The 24,832-nt window shown below is 53.7% G+C and overlaps 8 protein-coding genes across 8 annotated transcripts; 2 read left to right on the top strand and 6 right to left on the bottom strand.

The window, feature by feature from the left end:
* Window positions 1-48: 48 nt before the first annotated feature.
* Window positions 49-354, top strand: CCOS01_02670 (uncharacterized protein; the record flags this gene model as incomplete). Its single annotated transcript, XM_060450858.1, has 1 exon — window positions 49-354. The coding sequence occupies one exon, from the start codon at window positions 49-51 to the stop codon at window positions 352-354; it is 306 nt and encodes a 101-aa protein (XP_060319508.1).
* Window positions 355-600: 246 nt separating this feature from the next.
* CCOS01_02669 (uncharacterized protein) lies at window positions 601-1,073 on the bottom strand (the record flags this gene model as incomplete). The annotated part of the gene is made up of 2 exons (XM_060450857.1): window positions 601-978; window positions 1,029-1,073. Coding segments are annotated over 2 exons (423 nt in total), but the record flags the coding sequence as incomplete, so codon positions are not given.
* Window positions 1,074-2,768: 1,695 nt separating this feature from the next.
* CCOS01_02668 (uncharacterized protein) lies at window positions 2,769-3,515 on the bottom strand (the record flags this gene model as incomplete). Its single annotated transcript, XM_060450856.1, has 3 exons — window positions 2,769-3,167; window positions 3,230-3,333; window positions 3,380-3,515. Coding segments are annotated over 3 exons (639 nt in total), but the record flags the coding sequence as incomplete, so codon positions are not given.
* Window positions 3,516-9,602: 6,087 nt separating this feature from the next.
* CCOS01_02667 (uncharacterized protein) lies at window positions 9,603-11,789 on the bottom strand (the record flags this gene model as incomplete). Its single annotated transcript, XM_060450855.1, has 4 exons — window positions 9,603-9,983; window positions 10,050-11,305; window positions 11,356-11,708; window positions 11,767-11,789. 4 exons carry the CDS (start codon window positions 11,787-11,789, stop codon window positions 9,603-9,605), a joined length of 2,013 nt encoding a protein of 670 aa, XP_060319505.1.
* A 1,246-nt stretch (window positions 11,790-13,035) lies between these two features.
* On the bottom strand, window positions 13,036-13,376 carry CCOS01_02666 (uncharacterized protein; the record flags this gene model as incomplete). Its single annotated transcript, XM_060450854.1, has 2 exons — window positions 13,036-13,256; window positions 13,289-13,376. 2 exons carry the CDS (start codon window positions 13,374-13,376, stop codon window positions 13,036-13,038), a joined length of 309 nt encoding a protein of 102 aa, XP_060319504.1.
* Window positions 13,377-15,574: 2,198 nt separating this feature from the next.
* Window positions 15,575-17,261, bottom strand: CCOS01_02665 (uncharacterized protein; the record flags this gene model as incomplete). The annotated part of the gene is made up of 4 exons (XM_060450853.1): window positions 15,575-16,172; window positions 16,512-16,782; window positions 16,836-17,055; window positions 17,154-17,261. The coding sequence occupies 4 exons, from the start codon at window positions 17,259-17,261 to the stop codon at window positions 15,575-15,577; spliced, it is 1,197 nt and encodes a 398-aa protein (XP_060319503.1).
* A 2,520-nt stretch (window positions 17,262-19,781) lies between these two features.
* Window positions 19,782-20,546, bottom strand: CCOS01_02664 (uncharacterized protein; the record flags this gene model as incomplete). The annotated part of the gene is made up of 1 exon (XM_060450852.1): window positions 19,782-20,546. One exon carries the CDS (start codon window positions 20,544-20,546, stop codon window positions 19,782-19,784), a length of 765 nt encoding a protein of 254 aa, XP_060319502.1.
* A 1,396-nt stretch (window positions 20,547-21,942) lies between these two features.
* On the top strand, window positions 21,943-24,314 carry CCOS01_02663 (uncharacterized protein; the record flags this gene model as incomplete). The annotated part of the gene is made up of 3 exons (XM_060450851.1): window positions 21,943-21,982; window positions 22,040-22,118; window positions 22,190-24,314. 3 exons carry the CDS (start codon window positions 21,943-21,945, stop codon window positions 24,312-24,314), a joined length of 2,244 nt encoding a protein of 747 aa, XP_060319501.1.
* Window positions 24,315-24,832: the final 518 nt, after the last annotated feature.

Here is a 24,832-nt window from a genome sequence, read left to right as displayed (position 1 = left end):
TCTCGTTGGAGTTGGCTATTTTTTATTCCTTAATTCATCTCCGTAGGGATGCAGAAATACACAGAGAGGAACAACCTGGGGTGGAAATGCAAGGAAGTACCTCGAGTTAAGGTCGTGGGTCGGTACGTATCCCTAGCAGTAAGCATATCTCATTGGGCGAGGCTTGACAAGATAGCGGGATGGGAGCACTGTCCAGGAGAGCACAGCGCACTTAGTGAGACTTCGCTGCTCGCCTACAATTTACCATTAAAACTCAGATGCGAAAGTTACAGGCGCTTCGTCCGACTGACTGCCCATGTTGCTGGGAGCTTCCCGGTGGATAGACTGCTAAGTGCTCTGCTATTTCGTAATTAGATTATAGGGCCAATTAGATAAACGAAACAATCTCTGACTACACGTGCCTTACCCTAGATATTCTGTTTCTTTCTCTCTGGCTTCTCTTCCACAGAAGACAAAGACCAAAGGGAAAGCCACATGTGTTGAGTCCAGTCTGACCAGATCGCCACGACGCCCCCTAACGGCGTTGGCTTCCAGGCTAGAAGCTGACCGATGAGGGGAAACTCGGCCAACGCCATGGAGGAAAAGATAGGCCAACGTGGCTTAACAAGGAGGCCGGAAGGGTGTCCTTGGGCACCTGTGCTGACAGCTGTAGCGTTTGGTGATGGGCAAGTACAGATAGCAGAGGTTGTGACTAAGATACTCTGTAGGCTCTGGTCGCCGAGCCAGAGCGCAACTTGTGCCAACTGAAACAGCCCACGGTACCAACTGCAAAGGGGGCTCTTTACCCTGCCTGCAGTCTCTGTTTTCCTTGGTGACCAGATGTGTCGTTGTCGAGATCCTCTTCTCCTTGGACAGACGCCAGCGCCTATCTAGGGTTTCAACGTGGGCAAACACGGGATGAGGGCGGCACACAAGCTTCGACCGGCGTCGTCGTCCTGGGGAGCCAAGCCAGAGAATACAGCGAACCAACGACCTTCGAGGCCCCGTCTAAAGGGAATGGCGCAATCAGATGGCATGAACGGGCTTGCCAGGCACGGGCACAGTGGTGGGTGGTGTGGTGGTCTGCTGAGGTTCGTGCTTGATCTGGGCGGCGGCTAACACAGCTAATGTACTACTGTTAGTGGCTATCGTTCACTGCTGTGTTGCTTCGGCGATGGGAGAGCAGCTCATGTACGGTGTACCTCTCTGTGCACTTTTGTCGACGAGAGATAGGCGATGAACCCCCCTCCAGGTCCTCTGTGTGAGTAGGGAGGCTGAAGAAAGGGCCGGTTCAAGGATGTTCCTGCTCGAAATGGGCATGTCTCGGGGATGGGGAGGAGGGAAATGAGAGCAAAGGCATGCAAATCAGCATCCGTCTAACCACATGGGAATTGCCCTGGCCTGATCTTGGCCTGACTTGCCCCCCCCGATCTGAGCCCTGTAAGCTATACATACTCCCTGGTCTTTCCCGTCTCTCACTCGCTCGGTCTCCGAACCTCGATTCATACATTCCTTGAGAATGGTGACAGTCACCACCTACGTCTCAGCTATCTGTAAGGATAGCTTATTCAAGTTGCTTCCGCATTCTTGCTGCTCTGTTCCAAGAGTTGCTGATGGCAGTTGCTGATGCGGTTGCCGAGACAAGTTAGCCGGTTGCTGGTTGCAACGGGGCTCGGCTGTCCATCGAAGCGAAATGTAGAATGCGATGCGAGGAAGGATCGTCTGCAGAGAGCCCATGCAAGGTACCTGACCAAAGCCAGCCATATCTTTCGCGACTGCACCGTAAGGCGGGGGGGCTACACGGCAAGGCACAAACCTTGGCTAGCCAGCGAGGGAGAAGGAGAGGAGGGAATCTCCAGGACAGTCCTCTCCCGTTCGCTCCTTTGGACAGGGAAGCAGGCACAGCTTGCAGAGCGCCATGCCGATCTTGGCTGTAGTCTCGCTGTAGTCTTACTGCAGGTGTATGGCGGGCAGGCGATGATAGGATGAGCGACATCTGTCAAAAAACGAGCCAACAAGTCTGCAAACTGCAGTAGAAACCTATATGACAGCTGCCAAATACCATTCAATAATGCCCATCCACACAGCGGCGAGTCTGAACCTTGTTGCTCGATGCAGTCATGACGAAATAGTTTCGAATGCAGAAAGTCTCTGCAGCCCTGTGAGCAAGACAATTTTCCCCTCCTTCTCTCTCTCACCGAGCCAATCTTTCTTACAATGTTATGCACATCACGTCAGTCCACCACCAAACCATTCCCACGGATACCTCCCCCCCAGAGATAACCTAGCAACCAGCACTGGTCGAAGTCTCGGAACTTGTGTTTGGCAGGTCATCAGAAACTCCTAGGGCCCCGGCATGTAAGCGGCAAGACTGGTGAGTCAACGCGGCGCTGCGCTACTGAAAACTAGTACTCGTATATCCTCCTGCAAGCCTGCATCAGCACCAGACTACAGGATGTCATCTGTGCGCTGAACGAGAAAAAGGGCGCTCCTCTGGAACTCGATCACGTTGCCGTATCACCAATTATCCGCCCATCGTCTCACCTACAAAACTTTGGCGAGCCGTGAACCGTCACGATGATGATGCCCACACTATTCCCCGACCTGCGCCGTTCCCTCCGCGCTCCGGTTAGAGCCCCACTGTTTCGGGGCCGGACCTCAGCTCGCTTCAGTTACGCCTCGCCAGGGGCGGGGCAGGGAGGTTTTTGGTTCTCTTTGCACGCCTGAAACCTCGCTGGGCAAACCTCGAATCTTTCTCATCTTTCAAACTCCCCAGATCGATCGGTTGGTTAGACAACGCGAGCAAAACCGGGCAGCTTTCCGTCCGATATCCGATGGAGCGATTGAGCTTCGGACCTACGAGCCTCTTTTAGACGTTCCCGCTCCTGCTTCCCCTCGTCCGTCGTCCAGAGTTTCAGACGGTTTGGAACTTGCAAGATGTAGTGCGCATCTGCCGAACGGACCCGGGTCAAGAGGATAGACGGGTTGAGACACTTTCTTTTTGGTGGCTCAACCATCGACATCCAGTAGCGATCTCGTCTCCATCTCAACTCCGAACTATCTGTTCGGTAGCTGAACTCTCTTACGGTTGGTTCCTTTCTATGATGAGTTGATGGCTCTTCTGCCAACTCAGTAGATGACCAAAGACAACCGCCGCCATCGCGGAACAAGTTTGTGCTACTGGGCGGCTACATCTTAGCCCCTTAAGAGTACCCTAACTGGATGGCAATCCGCAACAAACATCACACACCCGATGCTTGAAGTCGGTGACCTCTCTTGTCCACTCTGTTTCGGCCGCCCTCTCCCAGATGCCAACTTCCAGACACGCAGCCCGGCGGTCCATATTCAGTTGACCTAGAAATGTGTCAACGTGTTTGAGAAAGCACGACGTAGAATTTACACGAGATTGCTTGCTTCACGATCGTAACGGTCGCGGCTGCAGAACTGCAGCGTCTCAGGGTTGCTGTTGCCAAGATCACGTTGAGGAATCCTGCTACACGTTTCTCACCTAGTTTCGCCTCGGTCGGCAAATCGTTCTACGCAAGCGCGCAGTCTTGCCTCGTACCCTCTCCCCCGAAAGGCTCCTCGATGGAGGGGTAGACGCAGGTACGGCCTAGCAATGGCCCGGTGCGGCAAAATGAAGCTCCTCACAATTGAATGCGACTTCGCAAGCAAAACTCGCCTCGTCTAACCCAAGCCAATGCTGGTTTCTGTACGAGCGGCAAGGGCTGAATTGGTAATAACGTATTGTGCTTCTTTTTCCTCAGAAAATCGTTCCTGTCTCTGGTTGCCCAAGGCCGTCACGAAGATGCCTCTCTTCTTGAGCTGAGGGACAAACTTCCGAGCGATATTGCCGTGGTCTTGCCTCCCACTGCGCCATGGCAACAGAATTCATCATTTTTTGTTGATGCAAGGCTCGAACGTGGCCGAAGTTGCCAATGTCTGGTCGAGCGAAAGCTTTGCCTGGGTCGTGGCCAGCTGTTGTGCTTTCTGGGCCCTTCGCGGAAGTCAGAACAGCTGTCATCTGCATCTTGGGATATCTACAAGTTCGTCCTCCTGGGCTCGGCGTTGCGCGGCGTCCTCATGGCCAGACTCGACACTATTCCGCGCTGAATAGATTCGGTCTGACAATCGACCTTTGCGGCCATCCCAACAGTGCGATGTGGGACCTCTTCGCGGTCACGTCGTCCTCGCGATACGGCGATACATTATCACCGAGCATGACAGTGTAAGCGTCGGAGAGATGCATGTCCTCGACACAGTCGAAAGGATCTTGCATTTTGGACCACTCCGCGCTGAATAGATTCGGTCTGATGGCCCACGTCAACTCGGCCCAGTCAGGAGTTTCAATAACAAGTAGACCTTCTCATCGGCCATACTATCGCGACGGAAGCGTATCTTAGCGGACACGAGCATCAGGACGCAGAATTGAGGTTAAACAGGCCTACATTGTCAGCGATCATTCATCTTCTGTGAACGCGAGGGGTCTTGCATGAATCACGACCTATGCACTCAATGCGTGATCAATCTCTTGAATCCTACTAACAATCATCAGTCTTTAGACGCCCAGAATGACCGACTGCATCGAGATTATGATCGAATGTTGGGGCATCACGACATCGTAGAAACTCATGATAGGAATTTCAAGTGAGTCAAACACTGGCAAAACGTTCGAGCAAAAAGCAGAGCCTCAGCGCAATAAGGCATGTATGCGATATTGGGGCTTCATCGACAACGCGAAGGAGAGTAATCAAGAGAATAAACAAAAACGTAAGAAAAGCGCGGCATCTTCTCAGCAGAGTTCAAACAGCCCCCCTAGCGATGAACTCAAATCGCAAATCAAGGTTATATCAGAGTTCAGGGGAGGACCAGCTTAGATCGTGACATGAGGAAATATTCGTAAGCAAACGATTGGATGAGATGACTTCCCGGCAGCAATTGTGACCGTGTTCCTGGATGCTACGGAGAAGGGGTCCTCTTCCGAAGTGGCTGGGGACTGAGTTGGTTGAGAAGGGTGTCGTGCTGATAGACGATTGGCTCGTGGTCTCTGCAAGCTGCAAGGGGTTTTAAGTGCTTGCAGTTGAACGTAATTGGTTGGGTCTGGCTTCTTTCGAGCCAACGCCGAACGTCTATGTTCACATTACAACTCCTAGAGTCCATCACTAGCTCCGAGGTAGTCTCCCCCTGCTTGAATCCTCGGGCATCGTGCGATGCGAGAGTTGCAGCGTCGCTAGAGACCTCGCAAGCTGATAGCTGGAGAAGCTTCACTGGGTCTACCTAGGAAGCAGGGGAGGGAATGGACGCAGGAAGCACGACATCGACGTCAAGGCCAAAACCGCCTCGTGAATCGTCAATGACCCCAGCATGTAGCTTGTCCCCCTTTTTGCCCTTCTTCCCGGCAACATCCCACCGTTCCTCTCCCTTCCCCTCCCGCAGCCGACACTGCGTGCAGAAAAGAGAATCCGGATACGACCTCGGACTACGGTAGTTACCTGCCTACCCTCACCGGGCCCGGGACTTTACCACAAACTTGGAACCTCGTCCGGCCGACGGCGGCCAACGGTTGAACCTACGGATACAACTCTCTCCACTTCTTCCTTAAACCCCCCAGTACTCTGCGTCACTTTTTCCCCTTTCTGCAGCTTTTGCCGTGTGTCCCATATGGTAAATATGGATACTCTCGTAGGGCAAGAAAAGAATAAGCACGATCGCCCGCCAATCACTCACCCCCGCCAGCGCCCGGAAAATAGATGGGAAAAGCCTGTGCGCGGCGCGCGCTGCCCCTCCTCAGAGTCCTCCCCCCTGGTACAGCCCACAGGATATATAAACAATGGCGGGGTCTCCCGGTCGAGATGCATGAATTCCGGGAGATTACGCACATACGCATGCAGCCCTCTCAGGAACACTTCTTTGCGTTCTCTGGTTCCTATTCCTCCTTTTTTCGGGAGGGGGTCCAGTGAAGGTGGTTCTTGGGTTTTTTTTTCTGCTCCTTTTCCCATCGCACTCGTCACGAACCAACAGAATTTCTTGGTTGATCTTCTGCCCTTTGCCTAAATGGATCTTCTTCCGGGATGTAAAGACTCTTTCTCTGGGATGCTCCGCCGAACCGAAACAACCGCAAATGGTCCATAGAACGAGTGAGAACCCGAAGACATGTCAGGGACCCGGGGGAGAGATCACACTAGCCGCAGAAGAAAAGAAGGAAGTTCTTGCTAGAGACCGAGGTTCCTGGAAGATCCCTGAGAACAAGGACTGTCAAACCCGGGGTCTCTCCGGGCGACAGAGTAGGAGAAGAAGGCAGGCAGAGGTTGCAAAGGTAAAGGAAAAGCTGGAGCGGCCGTTCTCCGATATCCGAAGACCAAAGATCAGTGGCCCCCGGTTGTCCGTCGAATCGGCCAGCCATGATTCACGGCGCCCATCCATTTAACACACGTCGAGTCGTGTGTCTATCACATCGCCGCGCAGGTTTTCCGTCCAAACTATGCAATGTTTTGTCACAGTAGCCGCCGTCACCTCAAGTGCGGTGCCAGAGCGTTTGTGTAAGAGACGAAACGTCGTTTCTGTTTCCCTTCCAGCACTGTAACGGGCATAACAGAACATATCTCTTCCCCATGGCCATCACACAAACACCCGTACCACAAGCCCAAAACATCCATAGGTTGCTCGCTCTGCTGGTGTCTATCCCCCTGCCAGCTGAACCACCTTCCAAAGTCCCAAGCCCATAGCAAAAAGGAAGGTCCAAAGCATCCACCCGCAGTCATACTTCATGCCCTCTGGCCCCCTTCCATGGCGGACAGGTAATCGAAGCGAAGTGCCCCTCCCGGCTTCCTCCTCCGGGGCGAAGAGCATCATCCACGTCCACCTCCACCGGACACGCCGGGTTTCCGTTTGGGAGGCTCCCCTTGTAGTTCAGCTTTGCGCCTAACACCACATCGTAGTATAGTCTGGTTCCGGTTCCTGGTCTGATCTTCTTCCTCCCCCCTGCCCCCAACCCGGAAACCCCTGGCATCTTTCGTCCACTGTAGCGTGGTCCCTCGACGATGACAAGCACTTGCCGTACCTGCCCATGTACATAATAAGTGCGTGGGCGAGTAAATGTGTGTGTGTGGTATCCGTAGCCTACACATACCCGCTTTCCTTGACCACATACCCAAACTCCCCTGCAATACCACCACCACCACCCCGGTAAACCCACGAGCATTGAGGCTTCTTCTCGCGGTTCTCCCAACCCCCCAGAAGGCTATGACTCCTCACTCCAGAATCCAGACAGTGAAGGGAAAGGGAGATCAAGTAGTGCAGAACCCAACAAAGAGCCAAGAAAACGTCGTCGTCCTACGGAATACCACCCATCGTCCGTCTCTCCCCCACCACACCAGTCTCGATCGGCAGTTGACCGCGTTCCTGGACCAGGCACTGGAGGAGAAGACGCACGCAGGGTACGGGATATGTAGGTACGGGAAGCATGCGCAGTATGTACAGATATCCACACGGAAGCACACACTCACAAAACGCGGCACCAACTGCCCACGCCTTGCCCAACCCCAAGACCGCAGCACATTCACCCATCCTTGGCTCTGGCCCAGGCCCATCTTCTGCAAAGTGCCAACTGTCCGGCTATGTGTGAATAAACGACCTGCCCCTCTTAGGACCCCACCGATCTTCGACCCATCGGCATCGGGGGTCGGGGGCCGGGGGGTCCCTCACGACTTGCACTTATCCCTGCCTTGTCCCCGGATCCCGCGCAGCGTCAAAGTCGAATCACCTCCCGCCGGCCTTCTCCTCCTTTCCCTCGTCTGCTGCTCATCGTCCTTCCCCCTTTGGGCAATGCCACGTCCTCAAGTCCCCCTCCATCCCAGCTCGACAAGTCTACAAGTCTATACTACGCATGCCCAAGAAAACCCCCTGAACCCATCCCGCGCGCCGTTTTCCACCCCCCTGACTGACTCCCCATGTCCCCTATCTTGTCTTCCATGTGTTTCTGCGGCACATCTTTCTCGGTCTTCCCACGAGCCCCGTCCATCCACCATCGCGATTCCAACGGTCGGGATATGGCTTTGATAGCGGTTGGTGCTAGTGGGCGTTGAGTTCTTGACTAAGAGGGGGCGGCGCAAGGCACGAGGAAGCGGGGGTCGAGGAGTCATGGCATGGCAGTTCGACACGAGAGACAGAGATGATCGGGTCCTACGTGACTCCCGAGTCTTTTGACGGAATAGATCAGGAACCCCTTCCTCCTCTGTCCCCTCCAACTGCCGGCGAAAGACCGTGAGACCGGCCGTCCATCTCGTCTGTAGTTTTCCCCGTTCCTCTCGGGAGATGCAGCAGAGCCCGGAAATCGCACAACCATGTCACTCTTACTCAAGATCCGTGATACGCAGTCTGAAGATATCTGTGAGATGCTGTATCACCAAGTTCACTAATAGTCAAAGACCTCATTCTGAAATGACCGTGTATTCCTCATTGTGCGCAGGTTAAACGAAAAAATCTAACTAGTACTGGCTTTGCCCCCTCGAGGTTTTGTTTCCCAACGATAACAAACGAATTTTGTCCCATTTTTGGCCCCCATCCCCCTTCCTCCAGAACAGTCCTTCGAGACCGTTGCCACAAAATTGTCCTCCACTTCCTTCCTGTCCCGGCCTTTTTCGCCCTAGTCCAAGTCATGGTTTTTCCTATTCCCTATTCCACCTTTTCCTCCCCTTGATATCATTGGTATGTCCTCCTCAAAAATTCAAAACTACGACTGCAGATCCAGTCGTTGGGGGTCTCACTATTTAGCTATCTACGATTAAGTTGGTGTGGAAGAGCGTGTAAAAAAGGGAAAGGGAATGGTGGGGCGGTTCAGAAAAACTATAGAGATAAAAAAAGAACCAAAAAAACAGAAAGGACTGAACAAGAATCAGAGAATCGAAAAGAAGAAGCGAACGAACTGAACAGAACAAAACTTGCCCCTCCAAATTTCCCCTCCAATGTCTCTTCCGTTGGTTGTTGATGGAGTGATGAAGCTGGGCCATTAAGAAAATCCTGCACTCTGGTGTCGTGTTTTGCACGTGGCTGGAAAGGCCAACGTGCGAAACCAAACAGTTGGTATCCTCCTCTTTCGGGGCATAAAACATGGGGTGGTCGTGCTCAAATGAATTCAGAAACGTCGGTCAGGAAGCGGAACTCGAGATAAGGAAAGGAAAAGGAGATGAAAAAGATCAAATCGTGGATGGTTGTAGTGATGGATATTGTGGTGGTGCTGAGGTAAAAGGTAGTAAGATTGTTTTGGAAAATCGTCATGACACATTGTCCCTTTTCTCTCTCTGTCATCCGGGGGAAGTAGTTTCGGAGTTTTTCTTTTGTTTTTTTCTTGACTCGTCCAAAAAGATTCCAACACCCTTTAGTACCATCCCCAAAATTTTTGTCCCATCCTCCAAAGGTATCCCGTGATGCCCAAGTCTATAAAAAGGTAGGTCAGGAAAAGGTTCGTTGTTTTTCGTGACGACGTTTCGGTAGTGTACCACAGGCACGCGCTGCGGCGGGGGTAAGTCTGCGTGACAAAGGAAAAGAGAAAACAGGAGGAAAAGAAAAGTGGTATCAGTCGTGTTTGTGTTATTTCTCTGCCATATCAAGATCAAGGAACCGCATCAAATCATGCCAGGCATGCCTTCCATAGGATTGATGACATTCCTCTGCTGGACTTGGTTCTGACCCATCTGCCCTTGGTTCATTTGAGGCATGGGCGGCGGCACCTGTTGAAGGTGTTGGTGTTGTTGAACCTGATGCTGATGCTGGTGCTGGTGCTGGTGCTGGTGCTGCTGTTGCATCTGCGCTGGCGTAGGCGTGCTTGTGACGGATGCCGACGAAGTTTGAGGCGTGATTGGAGTCTGCTGCGGCATCGGAGGTGCTTGCTGTGGCTGTTGAGGCTCAACCTTTGGCTTGGCCATCTGAGATGCTGCAAGGTTGCGGTTGTGATTACTCTCACGTCGACGCTTTGGCGCATCCTTGATCTTGGGGTGGGTGTGACACTACATGAATGTTAGCCTGCTGTGCAACGATAAAAGACCCTTCACGATCGATGCCGTGCCACATACCTTGTACGCATGCCTGAACCATGTGGTACCCTTCTTCTTGCTGCTGACAAGCGCAATCCAATCGTTGCAGCTGCCGCACAAACCTTCCCACACATCCGGGTTCCCGTCCATTCGTCGCGTTTCTTGAGGCTCTTGGAATGGGTTGCCCGTGGCGGCGCTGATACCGTGGGTGAACGACTTGTCGTACCAGAAGGCCGAGTTCTTCAGTACAAGCCAGCGACCCGGCTTGCAGATTCCACACCATCCTTCACGCTTGTTACCGTGACCTCTCACCCATCTGGGTGTGTAAAGGTCACCCTCGAACCGCAACTCTTGCTCGTGGGGGACAAGATCGGGGTCAGACGGGTTCATGTCCTCGGGAGGCGGTGGGATCTGCTCCTCGTGAAGTGAAGCGTACAAGTCGGGCGGGTCGGACAGATCCGTGTAGTGGCTGTGAAGCGAGTGAGGATCGGCGTTGCTCTGGAGCATGCGGAAGAGGCCATGAGACAGAAGCGGCGGCGGGGCCTCGAAGTGGTGAGCGTCGGGGTGGAAGCCATTGGAGGGCAATTGCGACGGCAAGAGCATACTGTTCATGCTGTTTCTCTGATACTGCGGCGGGGCGGCCATCATGAAGGGATGCTGCTGGGCGGCTTGAAGATTGGTGAAGTTCAATGGGACCTGCTGGTGCTGGATCGTCGGCGATGAGTGTCTCGAAGACATGCGCTGGTGGGCACCAAATGCATCGTGCCCCTGATGAAACACGAACGGTGTCTGACGTCTGTTCTGCTGAGTTCCGTACGATCCCGTCGACCACCTCTTTGTCGTTCCACGCTCAACGCTGTAGGGAGCAGATCGCATGCCTGGGCGAGGCGAAGGGGAAGCACGACCGCGGCTTTGAGTCCTGACAAGTTCAGATCGGCTCTGGGGAGTCATCCGAGGAGACGCAACCGGCGACAATTGAGTCGACGACATCAATGAATTGCGGTTAGACGGCGGTGGGTAGTCTGAACTGAATGATGGCGCCTCTGACAGTGCAGCTGAGAAGTCTTCGTACGAAGGCATGTCTGAAAGGGCACCGGACGTGGACATGGTGAAAGATGAGCCAGACATGCGTCGCGGGTTGGGGCCGCAGTCAAAGTTGAACGGTTCGTTGTCCTGTTGCTGGTACCTCAGATCAAGCACAGGAATGGCTTCATCGGTGGTGTATGCCTGGCCAATCATCTCCGTGTCCAATCCATGGAACTCAAAAGTGTCTTCGCATGGCTTTTGTTGCCAGTCTGATGGAAATGATTAGCAAAAGGGTTAACCTCGGATGAGGTTGACTCACTGTTCTCCATGGTGGTGACGGGATAGAAGTCTTGTTGATGGACTGATACCGGGCGGGACATGGCATCGCTCGGAGTCTGCTGCATCGGCAGTGGCGAAGAATCCCACGATGGGAGGGCGCCGTAGTCATCGCCCATGCTGTAAGAGAAGCCTTCGTGGATGGTCGCAGGTCTGGGCCTCATGCCTTGAGACGTTGGGGTTGTCCATACACCGGCGGGTGCTCCCACGCCCTCTTGTTTGATGGGCATATCATTACCGTTCATGTTGATGATGGTCGATGTACGATGCGGGACGTCTCTTCTGAACTTGTTGTTAGGGTTGAAGGTGAAGGAAGGTGTGTGTATTTGTTGCCGACTAAAATGTACTTGTAAGTCATGTATGCCGGAAGCTGCAGGGACGGGATGGGGCCTACAGCTGTGCCTGACCAGAGTCCATGGTGCTTAGACAGGAACAAGGGAGCGTGCGGTTAATCAATTATCGGGTTGATGCTGAACGGGGACGGTGGGTTGTTAGCATTGATCCTCGGACGAGGGACATCAAGGGTGGCAGTTGTATCTGACGGCAGTCGGGGGGTGAGGGGGATCCACACTGCCCACGTATCGACGAGCGCGATCCGGCAGGCCGACAGAGAAGGGCTTCCAGGAACTTACTTGGAAGAATCTGGCGCAGTGGCCAACCTGAGCGGAGAGAGACAAATAATCTCCGGACTGGACGAGTAATGGACGGCGACGTGAGTGGTTATGTTTGCTGGGGCCAGGGGACGCGTAGATTTTTCCTTTCCCTTCTTGGCTCCTTTCTCTTTCTGCTTTCTCTTGGTACCTTTCCGGTCTCTTTCCCTCGGGGATGGGAGGACGATGATGAGCGTTAAGGACAGCGGGTCCTCGCGATGAGGCTAGTGGGTGGTGTATAGATGGAGGCGGTAGGGATTCCCGTCCTCAGCTAGACAGCGCGATTGAGGATCTTTTGTAATAAGAGTCTTTGTGTTGGGTACTCTGTATTTATATTGTATGTATGTATGCGTACGATCCTCAAACGTAGTAAAGGAGCGTGATGAGTTTGCAATAATCGGCAACCTCGTTTGGTGCTTTGATGGCTGAAGGTGTGTGTGTGTGTGAGTGTTGGAGCGCGCAGCTGGCCGTCCTGGTTCCTGGCGGGATGAAGAGAGCCAGCTCCCGGAGAGTAGGTATTATAGATGCGAAGAGGCAGCCCCCTCGAAAAAGGAAAAAAAGTATTATAGGTTACAAGGCTTGAAAAAAGGAGTGACTAGCAGAGAATCAAGGGCAGTGAGGCCTTGGTAAGTGGGACGCGAAAGGAGAGCAAAAAAGAAGACAGGTCGAGGGGCGGTGCAGACGGATCCTGGAGGTATAAAAGAAGTAGTGTAGAAAAAGAAGCATCATCCATGAACGGACCAATAAGTCAGCACGGTCAGGTTCGGAACGTCGGTTGGAGCTAAGCCGGATTTCCCTGATACAAACCTCTTCCTGTCTGTGAACTTGGGGCCAGAGGCAGGTGTGCGAGAATCTGCTTGGCCTGGCTCAGCGAGAGGGCGAGAGTTGCAGGGGGGTTCTTATGGTGGTGGACAAGGTAACATCTGTTCGTCGATGTGGATGTGTGGGAGTAAGATGCCGATGAACCAGGGAGCGGCCTACTCCCGACTGCTTTTGGAAGACGGGGACAAGGATCAAACACGCCGACAGGGCTGTACCCAGATGATGGTTGTATGCTCATAAACTATGTATATGGCACGAACTCGGGTCCGCGATGAGAGCGTGATGGGAAATATAGTTGAGGAAGAGGCAGAGAGAGGTCCGGATAGAGAGTATGATGAAGGAAGCAGAGGGGAGGAGGGCTGATGGTGGTGTGGAGAGTCCGAGGGACTGAGAGTCGGAGGGGGGTGGAGGACAAAAAAAAAAAAAAAAAAAAAAAGAACGGACAGAAAGGCCGAGAGAAACCCAGACAGAGGGAGAAAAAGAGAGATATGGAGAGTGGGAGTAAAAAGTGTAAGGAATAGCCCATGAACATGGCAAGACTAGCCAGTCAGGAAGAAAGTAGTGATGGGACGGAAAGGAAGAGGGTAGACGGTAGGAAAGACAATTGCCATAACGTATGGAGGAGGTTCACTTGCACCAAACCATGGGCCATGGAATACTTCCTTTCTCACTTACTCTCGAGTCTGGCCTGGTTCTCCATCCACCCATCCACCCATTCACTTCCATACGGATACACCTGCAAGACCTTGTCAAGACCCCCTCCCCCTTCTAGACCTTTTAGCCCCCCCCTCACCTCCCCGTCCCCTCGCCATATTGTGCAGCCCACGGCGGCGGTGCAGCTGTGGATTTGTAGCAGAGAAATTCGTCGTGACGAAATACAGGACCAAACTTGGACCAAAGGCCATCCACTAGATCGCCCTGTATCGACGATAACCGCACTTGACGTATGAGCTAGAAGGGCACTTTCGGTGGTCTCCGACTAGGGCCGTCAGTTATTCAGGGCTGAGAATTGGCGAGGACCCTAGCGATCCGAAGGAAATAGTTCCCGAGGAGGTGGCTTGTCTCATCCCATACACCCACATGTGGCGACATGGCCCCAGGGGCCGAGGGGCAGAGGGCAGAGCCTAGAAGGGGAGCATCGGGGAGGAAGAAAGTGAGGCAGCGGAATGGATCACGGCTACTGCTAGTGGCTTGCAGCCGGCGGCCGGTACGTTGAACTTGCTGAATGTATGATTACTGAGAAGTGGGAGCGGAGCCGAAACCACCTGGACTGGGCCTGATCTGGAGCGGGCCTCACCTCACCTCAGTCATCGTTGTTGGTTTCCCTCCTTGGGAGTTTCCAGTGACCACAGGTGACACTGGACAGTAAGGTACTCTCTTGTCCCACCCCTGTCCGTAACTCTACCCTTCTTCTCTCGTCTCTTTTAGCGGACGAGTTTTGCGTTGCGTTCCAACCTTTCGCAGCGGAAACCAGGGAAAAGACAGGGTTCACGGACGAACCTCAGTCCAGTATCGGAATGATACGATACGACTTGGTCTGGAGTGTCAGTAGGCCGAGTACGGCACGTCTGCAAGGTAAATCCGCCGCGGTACAAGGCCCAGTCCCTCATCCCGTCCCAGGCCAATGGGGCATGGGGGCCATGGGGAGGGGCCTCGGGCAGAGACTGCAGAGTGACTGGTGTGGAAACCTGAGATTTTACCCATGAGTACCTGGGGCCAATCAAGCTCGGGTATGAAGATCATGAACGAGAGTGTTTGGCAGGAGAAGCAAGAGAATCCTGACGTCGGGCTCTTGTTTTGGCAGCGAGTGCGGTACAGGGATGACACCTGTTCCTGTTTTGTCAAATCCCTGGTTCCCCACATGATGAACCTGGCATCCTATCCTTTCCAGCAGATCCGCTCTCGGGCTTCACTTTTCTTGTTCGGCCGTTGTGCCAATGGCGAGAACAGGAGCGGCAGGCATAAAGCAGCACAGATGCAGGTATGTGCTCCTGGGTCGATGCGTACATAGAGAAATGTCAGTTTACAGATAGGCTGATGGCTCGGCGACGGAGGCCGCGGCGGCTGCGGAGAAGGAGAGATTGCCTTCAGTCGCAGCTTGATTTAGCTAGCTGAGCTTGAGCTAAGCTAGCTTGACTAGCTGCAGCATGCAGGGCACACACGGCTGGAGATCGGAGAAAATGCGCGAAAGGTTGCGGCGAGTGGATGACGGTTTGTTCGTCTCTCCATATTTCGTCTGTCTGTCTGTCCAGATATCTGTCTGGCTGCGTTCCGGAAGGGCTGCAGGGGATTCAGGAGCGGAGGGTTGCCGAGAGGAGGGAGCCTCGGGACCATGTGGATGAGGGGGTCAGACGAAGAAGTTCCAGTCGCAGCTCCAGTTCCAGTTCCAGTTGCAGTTTCCAGGCCAGTCCATTTGTTGGTGTCCTGAGGCGGTCCATCGAAGAAATGGAATCTTTTGGCTGTCTGCCTAGGATAGCGAGTGGGTTCAAATGTTTTGGACATGGTTGAGTGAGAGGAGTCAACCGCAGTTGCTGAGCAGCAGCAGTGACTGTGAGCACGAGCCGAACAGAGAGAGTGTCCACGCGACAGGCATCGCGTCTCCGAAAAGGACGACACGTTGCCGCACAGAAACCTTCTTGTGCCTAGGATTCATAAGAGACAGAGAGAGAGAGACCAGACCACGCGGATATTACCAGACCAAAGACGCATTTTGAAAAGGGGGGAACGAGATCATAGGTAGGCGTGCCCGTAATCGACAATTAAGGAGGGTATATGAGTGCGCCATGATGGAGCTGGGACGTCGTCAACATCGTTGACATTGTTGGTCGGCAGACATCGTGGTGGTGATGGTGAGGGTGGTGGTAATGATGGTGAGGGCGAGGGTGGTGGTCCTGTTGCTGCCGTTGCTGGTGGTGGCACGGAGCAAGCACGTTTGAAGTTGACTTTGAGCTGCCCGGCGGCGCGATATGATTTGTCGCTGAGGTAAGCATCTGCAGGGGGCGGTCGAAGGGGGGTGTAGGAGGGGTGCTGCACTGCTGCAGCCTGCGGGTGTGTGGGTTGGTTGGTCTTGGCCTTGGTTTCTTCCTGTCCCGTTGTTCCGTTCCTGACGACAGTACGTACCCATTGGGCTCGTCCCCTCTCTCTGCCTCTCTGCTTCTTGTGCGGCGTGCGGCGTGCCTCGTGCCTCGTCAGACTCCATGATGGATGCACCAGTGTGTGGATGATTGTGTGTGTGTGGTGTTGTGCTGTAGCGTACGGTGCGGCGTGCCTTGCAGACTGCAGTGTTGGCACGTTTACCTGCGAATATCCGTGAGGTATTCTGCCCGTACTGAAGTTGTTCGTCCATAGCTCATACGTGCCTATTGCTCCAACCATCCATACTTTCTTGAGTCTGAAAGTTACGAACGGATGGATGATGCGGATTATCATGATGGAAGTTCATCATTCTCTCATGCGATCCATCTCTGAAATCGACGGGCCAAACTTTGCGTCCTATTCGGTGCCGAACACTCTCAACGTTCTCCGGTCTCGATCCCGTCTTGTCCTCCGATATGCTCCCACTGGGCCTTCTAGGCCGCTTTTTCATCTTCAGACTTTTGGCCAGTTGTTGCCGTGTCTTTGATCTCGTCCGACTCTCGCCTCGTTCTCATCCTATAGCGTACCGTACCGTAGCGTCCTCTCCATTTCGCGGATCATTGGCCATGTCCAGGCGTTGACAGTGACACATCGCAGTAGAAAGAGAACCACGGTACGCCATACGGAAAAGTTGTTCGGCTTCTGATAGTGGGACACTACTATCTTGTACAGCGTGTCGGAATCCCACCCATCGCCGCTGACTCGTGGTCGTGACTCGCTGGATTGGGTCCAGGCTACTGCAAGTCCACCGGGGACGCGGGGGCTGTGCCAGGGGTTGAGCAGGGGCAGAAGCTGTCTCAGATCTGTCGCAGAACGACACACCCTTGTCTCGCTTCAGCCCCTCGACTGGGTTGACCGTTGACCGCAGTCCCTCTCTTTCCGAGTCTGTCACTGTTGCCCTCATCCCCGCCGGGACGGCCTGCCTCTCGCATCTTTTGCTTTCTCCGCGCCTTTCGTATGTCGATGGCCTGCCAGGCCTTCTCTCGACAATCTTGCCAGCTGCCAAAGGCAGTCGATCGTGTTGCCGTGAGGAACACAAACAAACGACGATATGCCGTCTCGTCCCGTGCAGTGTCCTGATGAGAGGGATGCCAGTTTGGAGGTGCTCGAGAATGATGCTATGCATCTTCGTGCAGCAATATCTTCCGCATCACCAGATAACTGTTCCTCCCACATAGATCCGTAGTGCCTTGAACTTTAGTGATCCGTCGCCTGTCACCCCGTCTAAGATCGATCTGCCTAGCATCTGGATGCCCGCCTCGTCCCATTTGCTCCCATACATGGCCAGCTGGCCCTGCGTCTGCCACGCCACGCCTACAGCAGCAGCAACTGTCAGCTGCTCTCCGGCTTCATTCTAACCCCGTTCGCTTTCGTTTGCACCTATACTTCATTTGTGAAGGCCGTCAATCAGCTGTGACAAGCCCTGCTTGGTCCCAAATCAGACATGTGCGGCGCTGTCCGTGAGGTTCATCCCCATCTACTGTTGTTTCTTGAAAACTGTCTTCTTTGAGACTCTGCCAATACTTTAGCTTTGACGGAAATCAAATCAAGATGGCCTCGAATTCAAATACGCCGCACAGATGATGGCGTTTGGGCTCTTGTATGAGACGTGAGACTTGTCCAGAACTGGTCATTTCAGGACGAAACCCAGTGTGAGCTCGGCTCTAGTCGACTTGCTTCGACGTGACTTTCTGTTCTGCTTGTCGTGACTTGTCCGCTTACTCAACCAATCCTTCTGGGTGTCGCAACCTAAATCTGGTTTTCCCCTTTGACGTGTTTGCCTGCTGTATTCCGTGGAGACAACTCCGGTTTGGCTGTTGCGCCAAGAGGGTTCACCGGGGCTGGCGATCCAACACGTCTGACTACGGGACTGGTTGTTCCTCCTCTTTCCCTCCACTTTCAACCCGGGTTGTCATTCATTGACGCGCCTGTTTGCGAGCCGCGCCCACCTCGCCGCCCGCAGCCTGTGATTCGCTCCATCGTCTGCTCTAGTGTGCGCACAAAGTTGCCCCTCTAAGCACCTATACTACCACGATGAGCTGATGTGGATCATGGCCAAAAAAGACTCAAGTTTGACAGCCATGGGTCAGGCTGAAAGCCGGCTGAACACCAGTGTAAACGGGAAAAGGAACTTCTTGCTCCTGTGACCAAGAATCAGTGAAGAAAAGACCAATCATTCAGCAACTTACGGCGACTTGGCGGCAATAACACGCGTCACGTTAATGCCTCTGGCCTTTGCTGCTCTATTCGTGTTGTTGGTGGAGAGTCGTTCATCCATATAATGGTCACCCGCTATAGCTCCTAAAACCATGGATGTCCTTGATAGAACCCATAATACCCTCGCCTAAGACGGTCGCCAGCTCCCGCCATCGCTATCCAGATTGCGGGCGCGACTTGACGCCCGGGGACCGCCATCCGGCACAGCTTGTACACGCGTAAAGTGGCACCCGCCATCCATCATTCGTCGCTAGGAAGAAGGCCGTGTGCTGTTAAAGCTTGTTGAGCGAATCCGTTGGCGACAGTCTGCCCGCCGTAAATATTGACGTGGCGCTAACGACGCACATCGCTTGTCCGTCAAAAACTCTGTCGTAAGGCTCTGTGTGTTGTACAGCGTTAGTGAAACTTAGCGTTGTCTTCCTCAGTCGGGCAACGGTCGCGGGTATCCATCTCGACCGTCGTACGCCGTAGAGCAGCATCTGGACAAACGACGCTCCCGTTAGATCAGACGTGCGAATCTGAGAGCAACCACATACGAGGCCGTCTTTGATGATTTTGTCTGTGCGAAGATGCAACGTCTCGCGCCGGTGGCCTCCAAGAGCCCCCAGTATCCGCCGTCAGCTTCTACCGAGCCTTCGATGAGTTGTTCTGTGGATCCTCCGGGCTGGCCGCCGACAAGGAGTGGCTGTCTTGCTTGCATAACAACCTCGGACGTTTTGGGAAATTACGCCAACTCTCCAGCCGTGGCCGCTGTCTATAGCTCGGCTCTTATGGAGATCATAGACCAATGATGACGCGACTTTACCCCGCCATCGGTTGCTTGTCGACTGGACTCGATACTGGGTACCAGACATCAGGCGGATCATTGGGGGAGGCTGACAAGATCACATCTGCAGCCGCAAGGGGAAAAGGGGCGGCGAACAGGGTAGCGATGAACTCTTTCCAGTACGCTATGTTAGTCGGCGTTTTATCAGTCTTATCGATGTGTTTGATGTTTACCATAGCCAGAATGATTCCAGCTCTCTGACGGGACGGCTAGGAAATGACTGGCTGGACAAGGTAGGAGTTCCGGCCAACGTTAGTGTAAGTTTAGCACCAACAATGGCAACGACGGAAATAGAAGGTTGGAAGTGACATAGACCGTGTTGGCCTTCGGTCTTGGGCGCGCTGCTGCCACATTGTGACCCGGGCAAATCTCGATTACTCCAAAAGAAAGTAATTGCAACTATGGCAGGACCGCGAAAAGTGATCAGGGAGACAATGATGGAATCGCGAAGCCGAAAAAACCCTGCGCTAGTTAGTCGACTGGTGCGAGGTGTTAGGATGGATCAACCTGGGAAATAGGTGAGTAAGGGTGAGGGGCCTAAAGAGCTAGGCGCCTGATGCCTACCGTTGGAGACTGACAACATATCGCCAGCTGTACCCGGCCAAGATGGCGCAGAACGCCGATGGCAAGGCTTCGAATCGATCCTCATTATATTCACAAAGGTGTCTATTCAAAGCTAGAGCTCAAAGTGATGGGCTTGGTATTTGATAGTGTGAAGTTGATTGATACGGTGACACGGAAAACTCATGACTGACTGTGCTAGTCTTTGTTGATTCTTCGCCAGACTTCTTGCTCGGCCGCAGCCAAACTGCCACCAGCAGCTTGTGCCCATTTCTTCGCAGTGTCCCATACTCCTTCTTCCGGCTGACTTTGATAGCCTTTCTCTGCCGATGATGCTACCGCAGCATGGTGAGCAGCTCTTTGATGGCTACTGAATTCAGACGCACTAACGTCTTGCTGATATCCTGGAGGGTGTTCAAGGCTGAGTGGAGGATCGCCTCCCAGTGGGACAGGTCGCGGCCCAGTCATCTGAGGTCCATTAGTAGTAGACGTGGAAGATCCTCGCAACGCCGCGTGTGACATGGTTGGAGGAGGGATACCCATTTGTGGAGGGTAAGAAACGGTGGCCGTAGTGGCGGGTGTTGGGGCTGGAGGCTGGTAGGTCTGGCCTGCCTTCGGCGGAGGAGGCAGAGTCGACGTACCCGCTACCGGCACGGGGGCAGCACCTGGTTGGGGCGGCGGAGGACTGACATCATTCGTCTTCTGAGTGGGAGTTGGGCGCGGAGCAGGATATGCTTGTGCGGAAGCTGTCTGGACAGGGAGAGACGGGGCGGCACCAGGCTGTGCCGGCGGGTATGGCTGCTGGCCGGTGGATGATGGTGCGGGTGCGCCGACTTGACTTTGCGATAATTCGGCGACGTTATTGGAATGGTCCTTGGCTTGTGGTTCCTCGGTTTGCGGAGTGGCTCCCGATGCCTTGGAGGCGTTGATCGGAGTGTCCTTGAAGATGGGAATGGCAGGCATGGTTGATGATGATGCTCTTGGCCTAGGTATGAGAGGGGGGACTAAGCCGTGGGGTTTGGGCGCCTGCGAACAGTGGAAATGTCTAGGCTGTTGGAGGGTTTTAGTTGAGATGGGCGAGATCGCGAGCGTTCTCAGTGAGATGTGTCTGAAGTCGGCTCGGAGTCATGAAGCAAACGTGGCACAATGTGTGGTTTCCCATCTGGCAGGCGAAACCTTACGTGACGACGTCATTGCTTGATGGTTGGGGCGATGTCAGGTGACTCAAGGTGAGGTGCCTACCACTTTGGTAGTCAAATGCCTGGACCTGGAAGGTGAGCACGTCAGGTACCAACGGCTTAAGGTACCTTGAACTCATTGCTGCCTTGGAAAGAGGAAGGGCGCGTCGCTTTGAGAGGAGACAAAGTCATCATCGTACCCATGTGAACAAAGAGGAAAGTGAACAATAGCCCACTAGGCGCCATACACTAAAGTCGATAGAGGAAACTGCTGAAAGTCGCAGAACCTGACGCAGCATCGCTTACCAAAATTCACATCCTGGCAAAGGAATGCAGTTGCAACGCGAAAACCTTCAATGGTAAGTTGAATGGCTCTCGCCAAGGCTTCCAGGAGATGCTGGTATCGAATCGTGTTGTTTGAAATCTTGATTCGGCGGAAGTCGTGTCAAGTTCATCCACTCAGTGATCGCTCATGCAAAACAAGCAACAGTTGAGCTGCAAAGCATCAAGCAACCAAACATCCAAGGCCGAGTCCGAGCAACCCAGCTCATGACCAATGGTTTGCTGCTTCTGGAGCCGCAAAATGGTCTGCCACCGCGTGGTGCTTGGACCGCCCTGAGTCGTGAATCTAAGCTTCTTTGGACGAGAGAAAGGAATCGTATCGTTGAGGACCTGACTTGACCTTAACTGTGCCCAACTGTGCGCTCAATGCAACGATCCCACAAGGATCGCCTGGTGGACATCGTTCCAATGTGGTCAACAGAGCAGCTTCCACCAGACACACTTTGTGCCGCGCCAAGAAAAGTGTTTATGTCGTAGGGTAGAGTCGAGACGTGACATGCGACGTGTCGACGGTGTTCCTTTGGGCATACACTGCGCGGAGAAGGCAGGACCTAGCGATATTGAGATTATTACATAATAGAATTGGCTCGGATTATTATACTCCCGCCCCTACGTGCTGAGCCACGGGCCTCCAAGTTCCTCCACTAGAGACAATGACACCAGCCACACCTTTCTGCACGGGCCAGCAGGCTGCCAGTCGCGATGGTTGGCTGCATGTAGGAGGCTGAGAGCTATCCGAACCTTGAGGCTGGCGATTCTCACTGCCTTTCCGCTCGGAAACCCATAACACCAACGCCAGCTCGCTCTCTGGCTCCAATTCCGAGCAGTAAGCCGACAGCATGGTAGGCAAAGTCAGCGAGAGGGTTCTCCTTCGGGAGGGTAAGTGGAAATGGAGTCCTTCACCCTTTAGAGCGGCAAGCTGACCGTGTACCATAGGCCTGGAGAGAACCGACAATGGAATGAAGCAGACCAGCTGGCCAGACGTCACACCGATCAATCAGAAGAACTACTACACGTATGTTTTCGAAAACAGACTACCTTGCGTTATCTCCATTGCGGCGATGCTGACAATTCCTCGTCCAACAGGGATTATATGAAGCGCGATGATCAGATTCTCGCTTTGCGACTTCAAGGCGACGCCACCCGCGACAGGATCGTTCAAGCTGCTAAGGACAGAGATCGTGCTCTTGCGCAAAGTGGGCGCGCCGAGGTCCCTCTCGTTATACCCGAACTTCAGCCTGACGAAGCACCTGCCGATGCCAATGCCGGCCTCGATCCTTCCAAAGTTATCGTCATTCACCCTGGCAGTCAAAACCTCCGAATTGGGTTCGCCAGCGACGCACTTCCAAAGTCCATCCCCATGACACTTGCGACAAAGTTCCCTCAGACCGAGGCGGAAATGCACGAAGCGCTCCCCCGGCGCCAATTCGAAGCAAAGACACAAGACCAACAATACGGCGAGGAGTGGTCAAAGAAGTACACCAAAATGTGCAGCGATCTCAAGTTGGAGATGCGCGCAAACAAGCGCAAAGTTCTACCCAACTCCAAGGAACTTGTCTTGAACTATAACCGCCGGACTGAGCCCGAAATTATTCAAACACACAACGACCCTTTACAAATCGACTGGACCGATGTCAACAATCTCGACGACCCCAAATCATCCGCGTCTTGTTTCATCGGGCATCAAGCGCAAAGAGTGCCAGACGATTCTCAACCTAAATTCAAGCTCTGGTGGCCCATTCAGCATGGATACATGAACGAGGATGAGTACCTGAACGCTGAACACATGTTTGACGATCTAGAAACCCTCCTCGACAAGGCAATCAGGCAGGAGCTTGGCCTGACCAAGAACAGCACCTGGAGACAGTACAGCTGCGTCTTCGTCATCCCAGATCTCTACGACAAGAAGTACGTGGAGCAGGTGCTTCGGTCTTGCATGACATGGTTCGAGTTCAACCGGGTATGTTTCATTCAGGAAGGCATGGCTGCTACGTTCGGTGCAGGCTACACTCAGGCCTGCGTCGTTGATGTGGGAGCGCAAAAGACATCGATCACCTGCGTTGAAGATGGCCTTTGCGTTGAAGACTCTCGCATCAACTTGAAGTACGGCGGTTACGATGTGACGGAGACTTTTGTCAAGATGCTCCTCTACGACAACTTCCCCTATCAAGACATCAATCTTAGGAGGCGTCATGACTTTCTCCTGGCTGAGGAGCTCAAGATGAAGCACTGCACGATGGCGCAAGCGGACATCTCTGTCCAGTTATATCAGTTCCATCTGCGAGCTCCAAACCAACCGACCCACAAGTACCAATTCAAGACGTATGACGAGGTCATTCTGGCTCCCATGGGCTTCTATGATCCGGCCATCTTCGACAATAGCACCAAGATAAGAGGCCGGAGGAAGTTGCTTGACCGATCATACAATGCATACGACGTGGATATCCCCGACGATCCGACATCAGCAGCCCAGTTTGGAATCTTGGCTCTCGTCAAGCCATCATTAAATTCTGCGCCTACCAATGGCTTTACCCAATCGCAGAACGATGTATCGACACCGGTCAAGGAAAGACTACAGCCGTTTGACTTCTTGAAGCGGGGCGAGAACGGCATCAACGGCACTCCATCTGGGTCCAATGCTCCATCGCCAGCGCCGGAGGGTGTCAGCACGCCTGTGCCAGCTCCTTTCGTTTTCGGCGGAAGCAAGGAGGGCGTTAACGGAGGAAGCCCCGCCCCCCCTGTGAGGAATGGCGGTACGCCGGGCCCGAACGGCACAGCTGTTCCACAGCCGCCCCCGGGCATGTTCGTTGACGCCTCTGCGCGCAGCGCCAAGGCCATAGCAGTTGAACGCGACGGCGTTCTGCCCACTGCACCGTTGGATCTTGCTATTCTGACCAGCATTTACAACGCAGCCAAGGGTGACGACAAGAAGCTGCGTGATTACCTGGGCAGTATCATGGTCATTGGAGGTGGTTCGAAGACGCCCCAATTCACAGTTGTGCTAGAGGAGAAGCTCAAGGCACGGCGACCTGATCTCTTCGATCGCATTTTGGTCAGTCGAAGTGCCAGGGATATGGACGAGCAGGTTGTGACCTGGAAGGGAGCTAGCGTTTTCGCCAAACTTCCGGCCAACGACTCTTGGGTCACTCCGTTCGAATTCGAACGACTGGGGGCTCGCGTGCTGCACCACAAGGTGCTCTGGTCATGGTAGATTGGAAGGACAACGGCAGAATATCTTAACGGAGGATGCGATCACGAGAAAGCAACGGAGTCGGGGAATGAACAATGGCACTCGGGAACTGGCATTTATGGAGGCAAAAGTCGTAAGGAACGTCTAGCAGCCAATGGCGTTTGGTGTCAAAACGAAAGACTACTTTCCGGAGTTGAACTTTTTGAGGTATTGTGAGAAAACGTATCGAAGTATCCGTAAATCCGAGGCGATTGCCAAACACTCTCAAATTCTGGAGCTGAGGGAGCTTCGTAAACCTCAACGTAACATGCACTTTACTGACCAGAATTGTCGACGTCGGCGGCCACGGAGTCCGCACTGCAGCGGGTGTCCGGACGGGTGTGTACCGGTCATAATGAGGCGGTCATTGCAAGGTCGTCGTTCTGGACTGTCATTAAGGGGCTTATGTAAGGCGGCTCGACCGGAGTTTAGAGCAGGGAGCTCAGGTCAATTCAGGTGTATGATGCTCACCCGACGTCCCGCACCGGCACTCACTACCA

Source organism: Colletotrichum costaricense (assembly GCF_030867565.1).
Source record: "Colletotrichum costaricense strain IMI 309622 chromosome Unknown Scaffold_2.1, whole genome shotgun sequence".
Lineage (NCBI taxonomy): Eukaryota > Fungi > Ascomycota > Sordariomycetes > Glomerellales > Glomerellaceae > Colletotrichum > Colletotrichum costaricense.
Note: the sequence above shows the minus strand (reverse complement) of the source record. Positions and strands in the feature narration are given on the sequence as shown.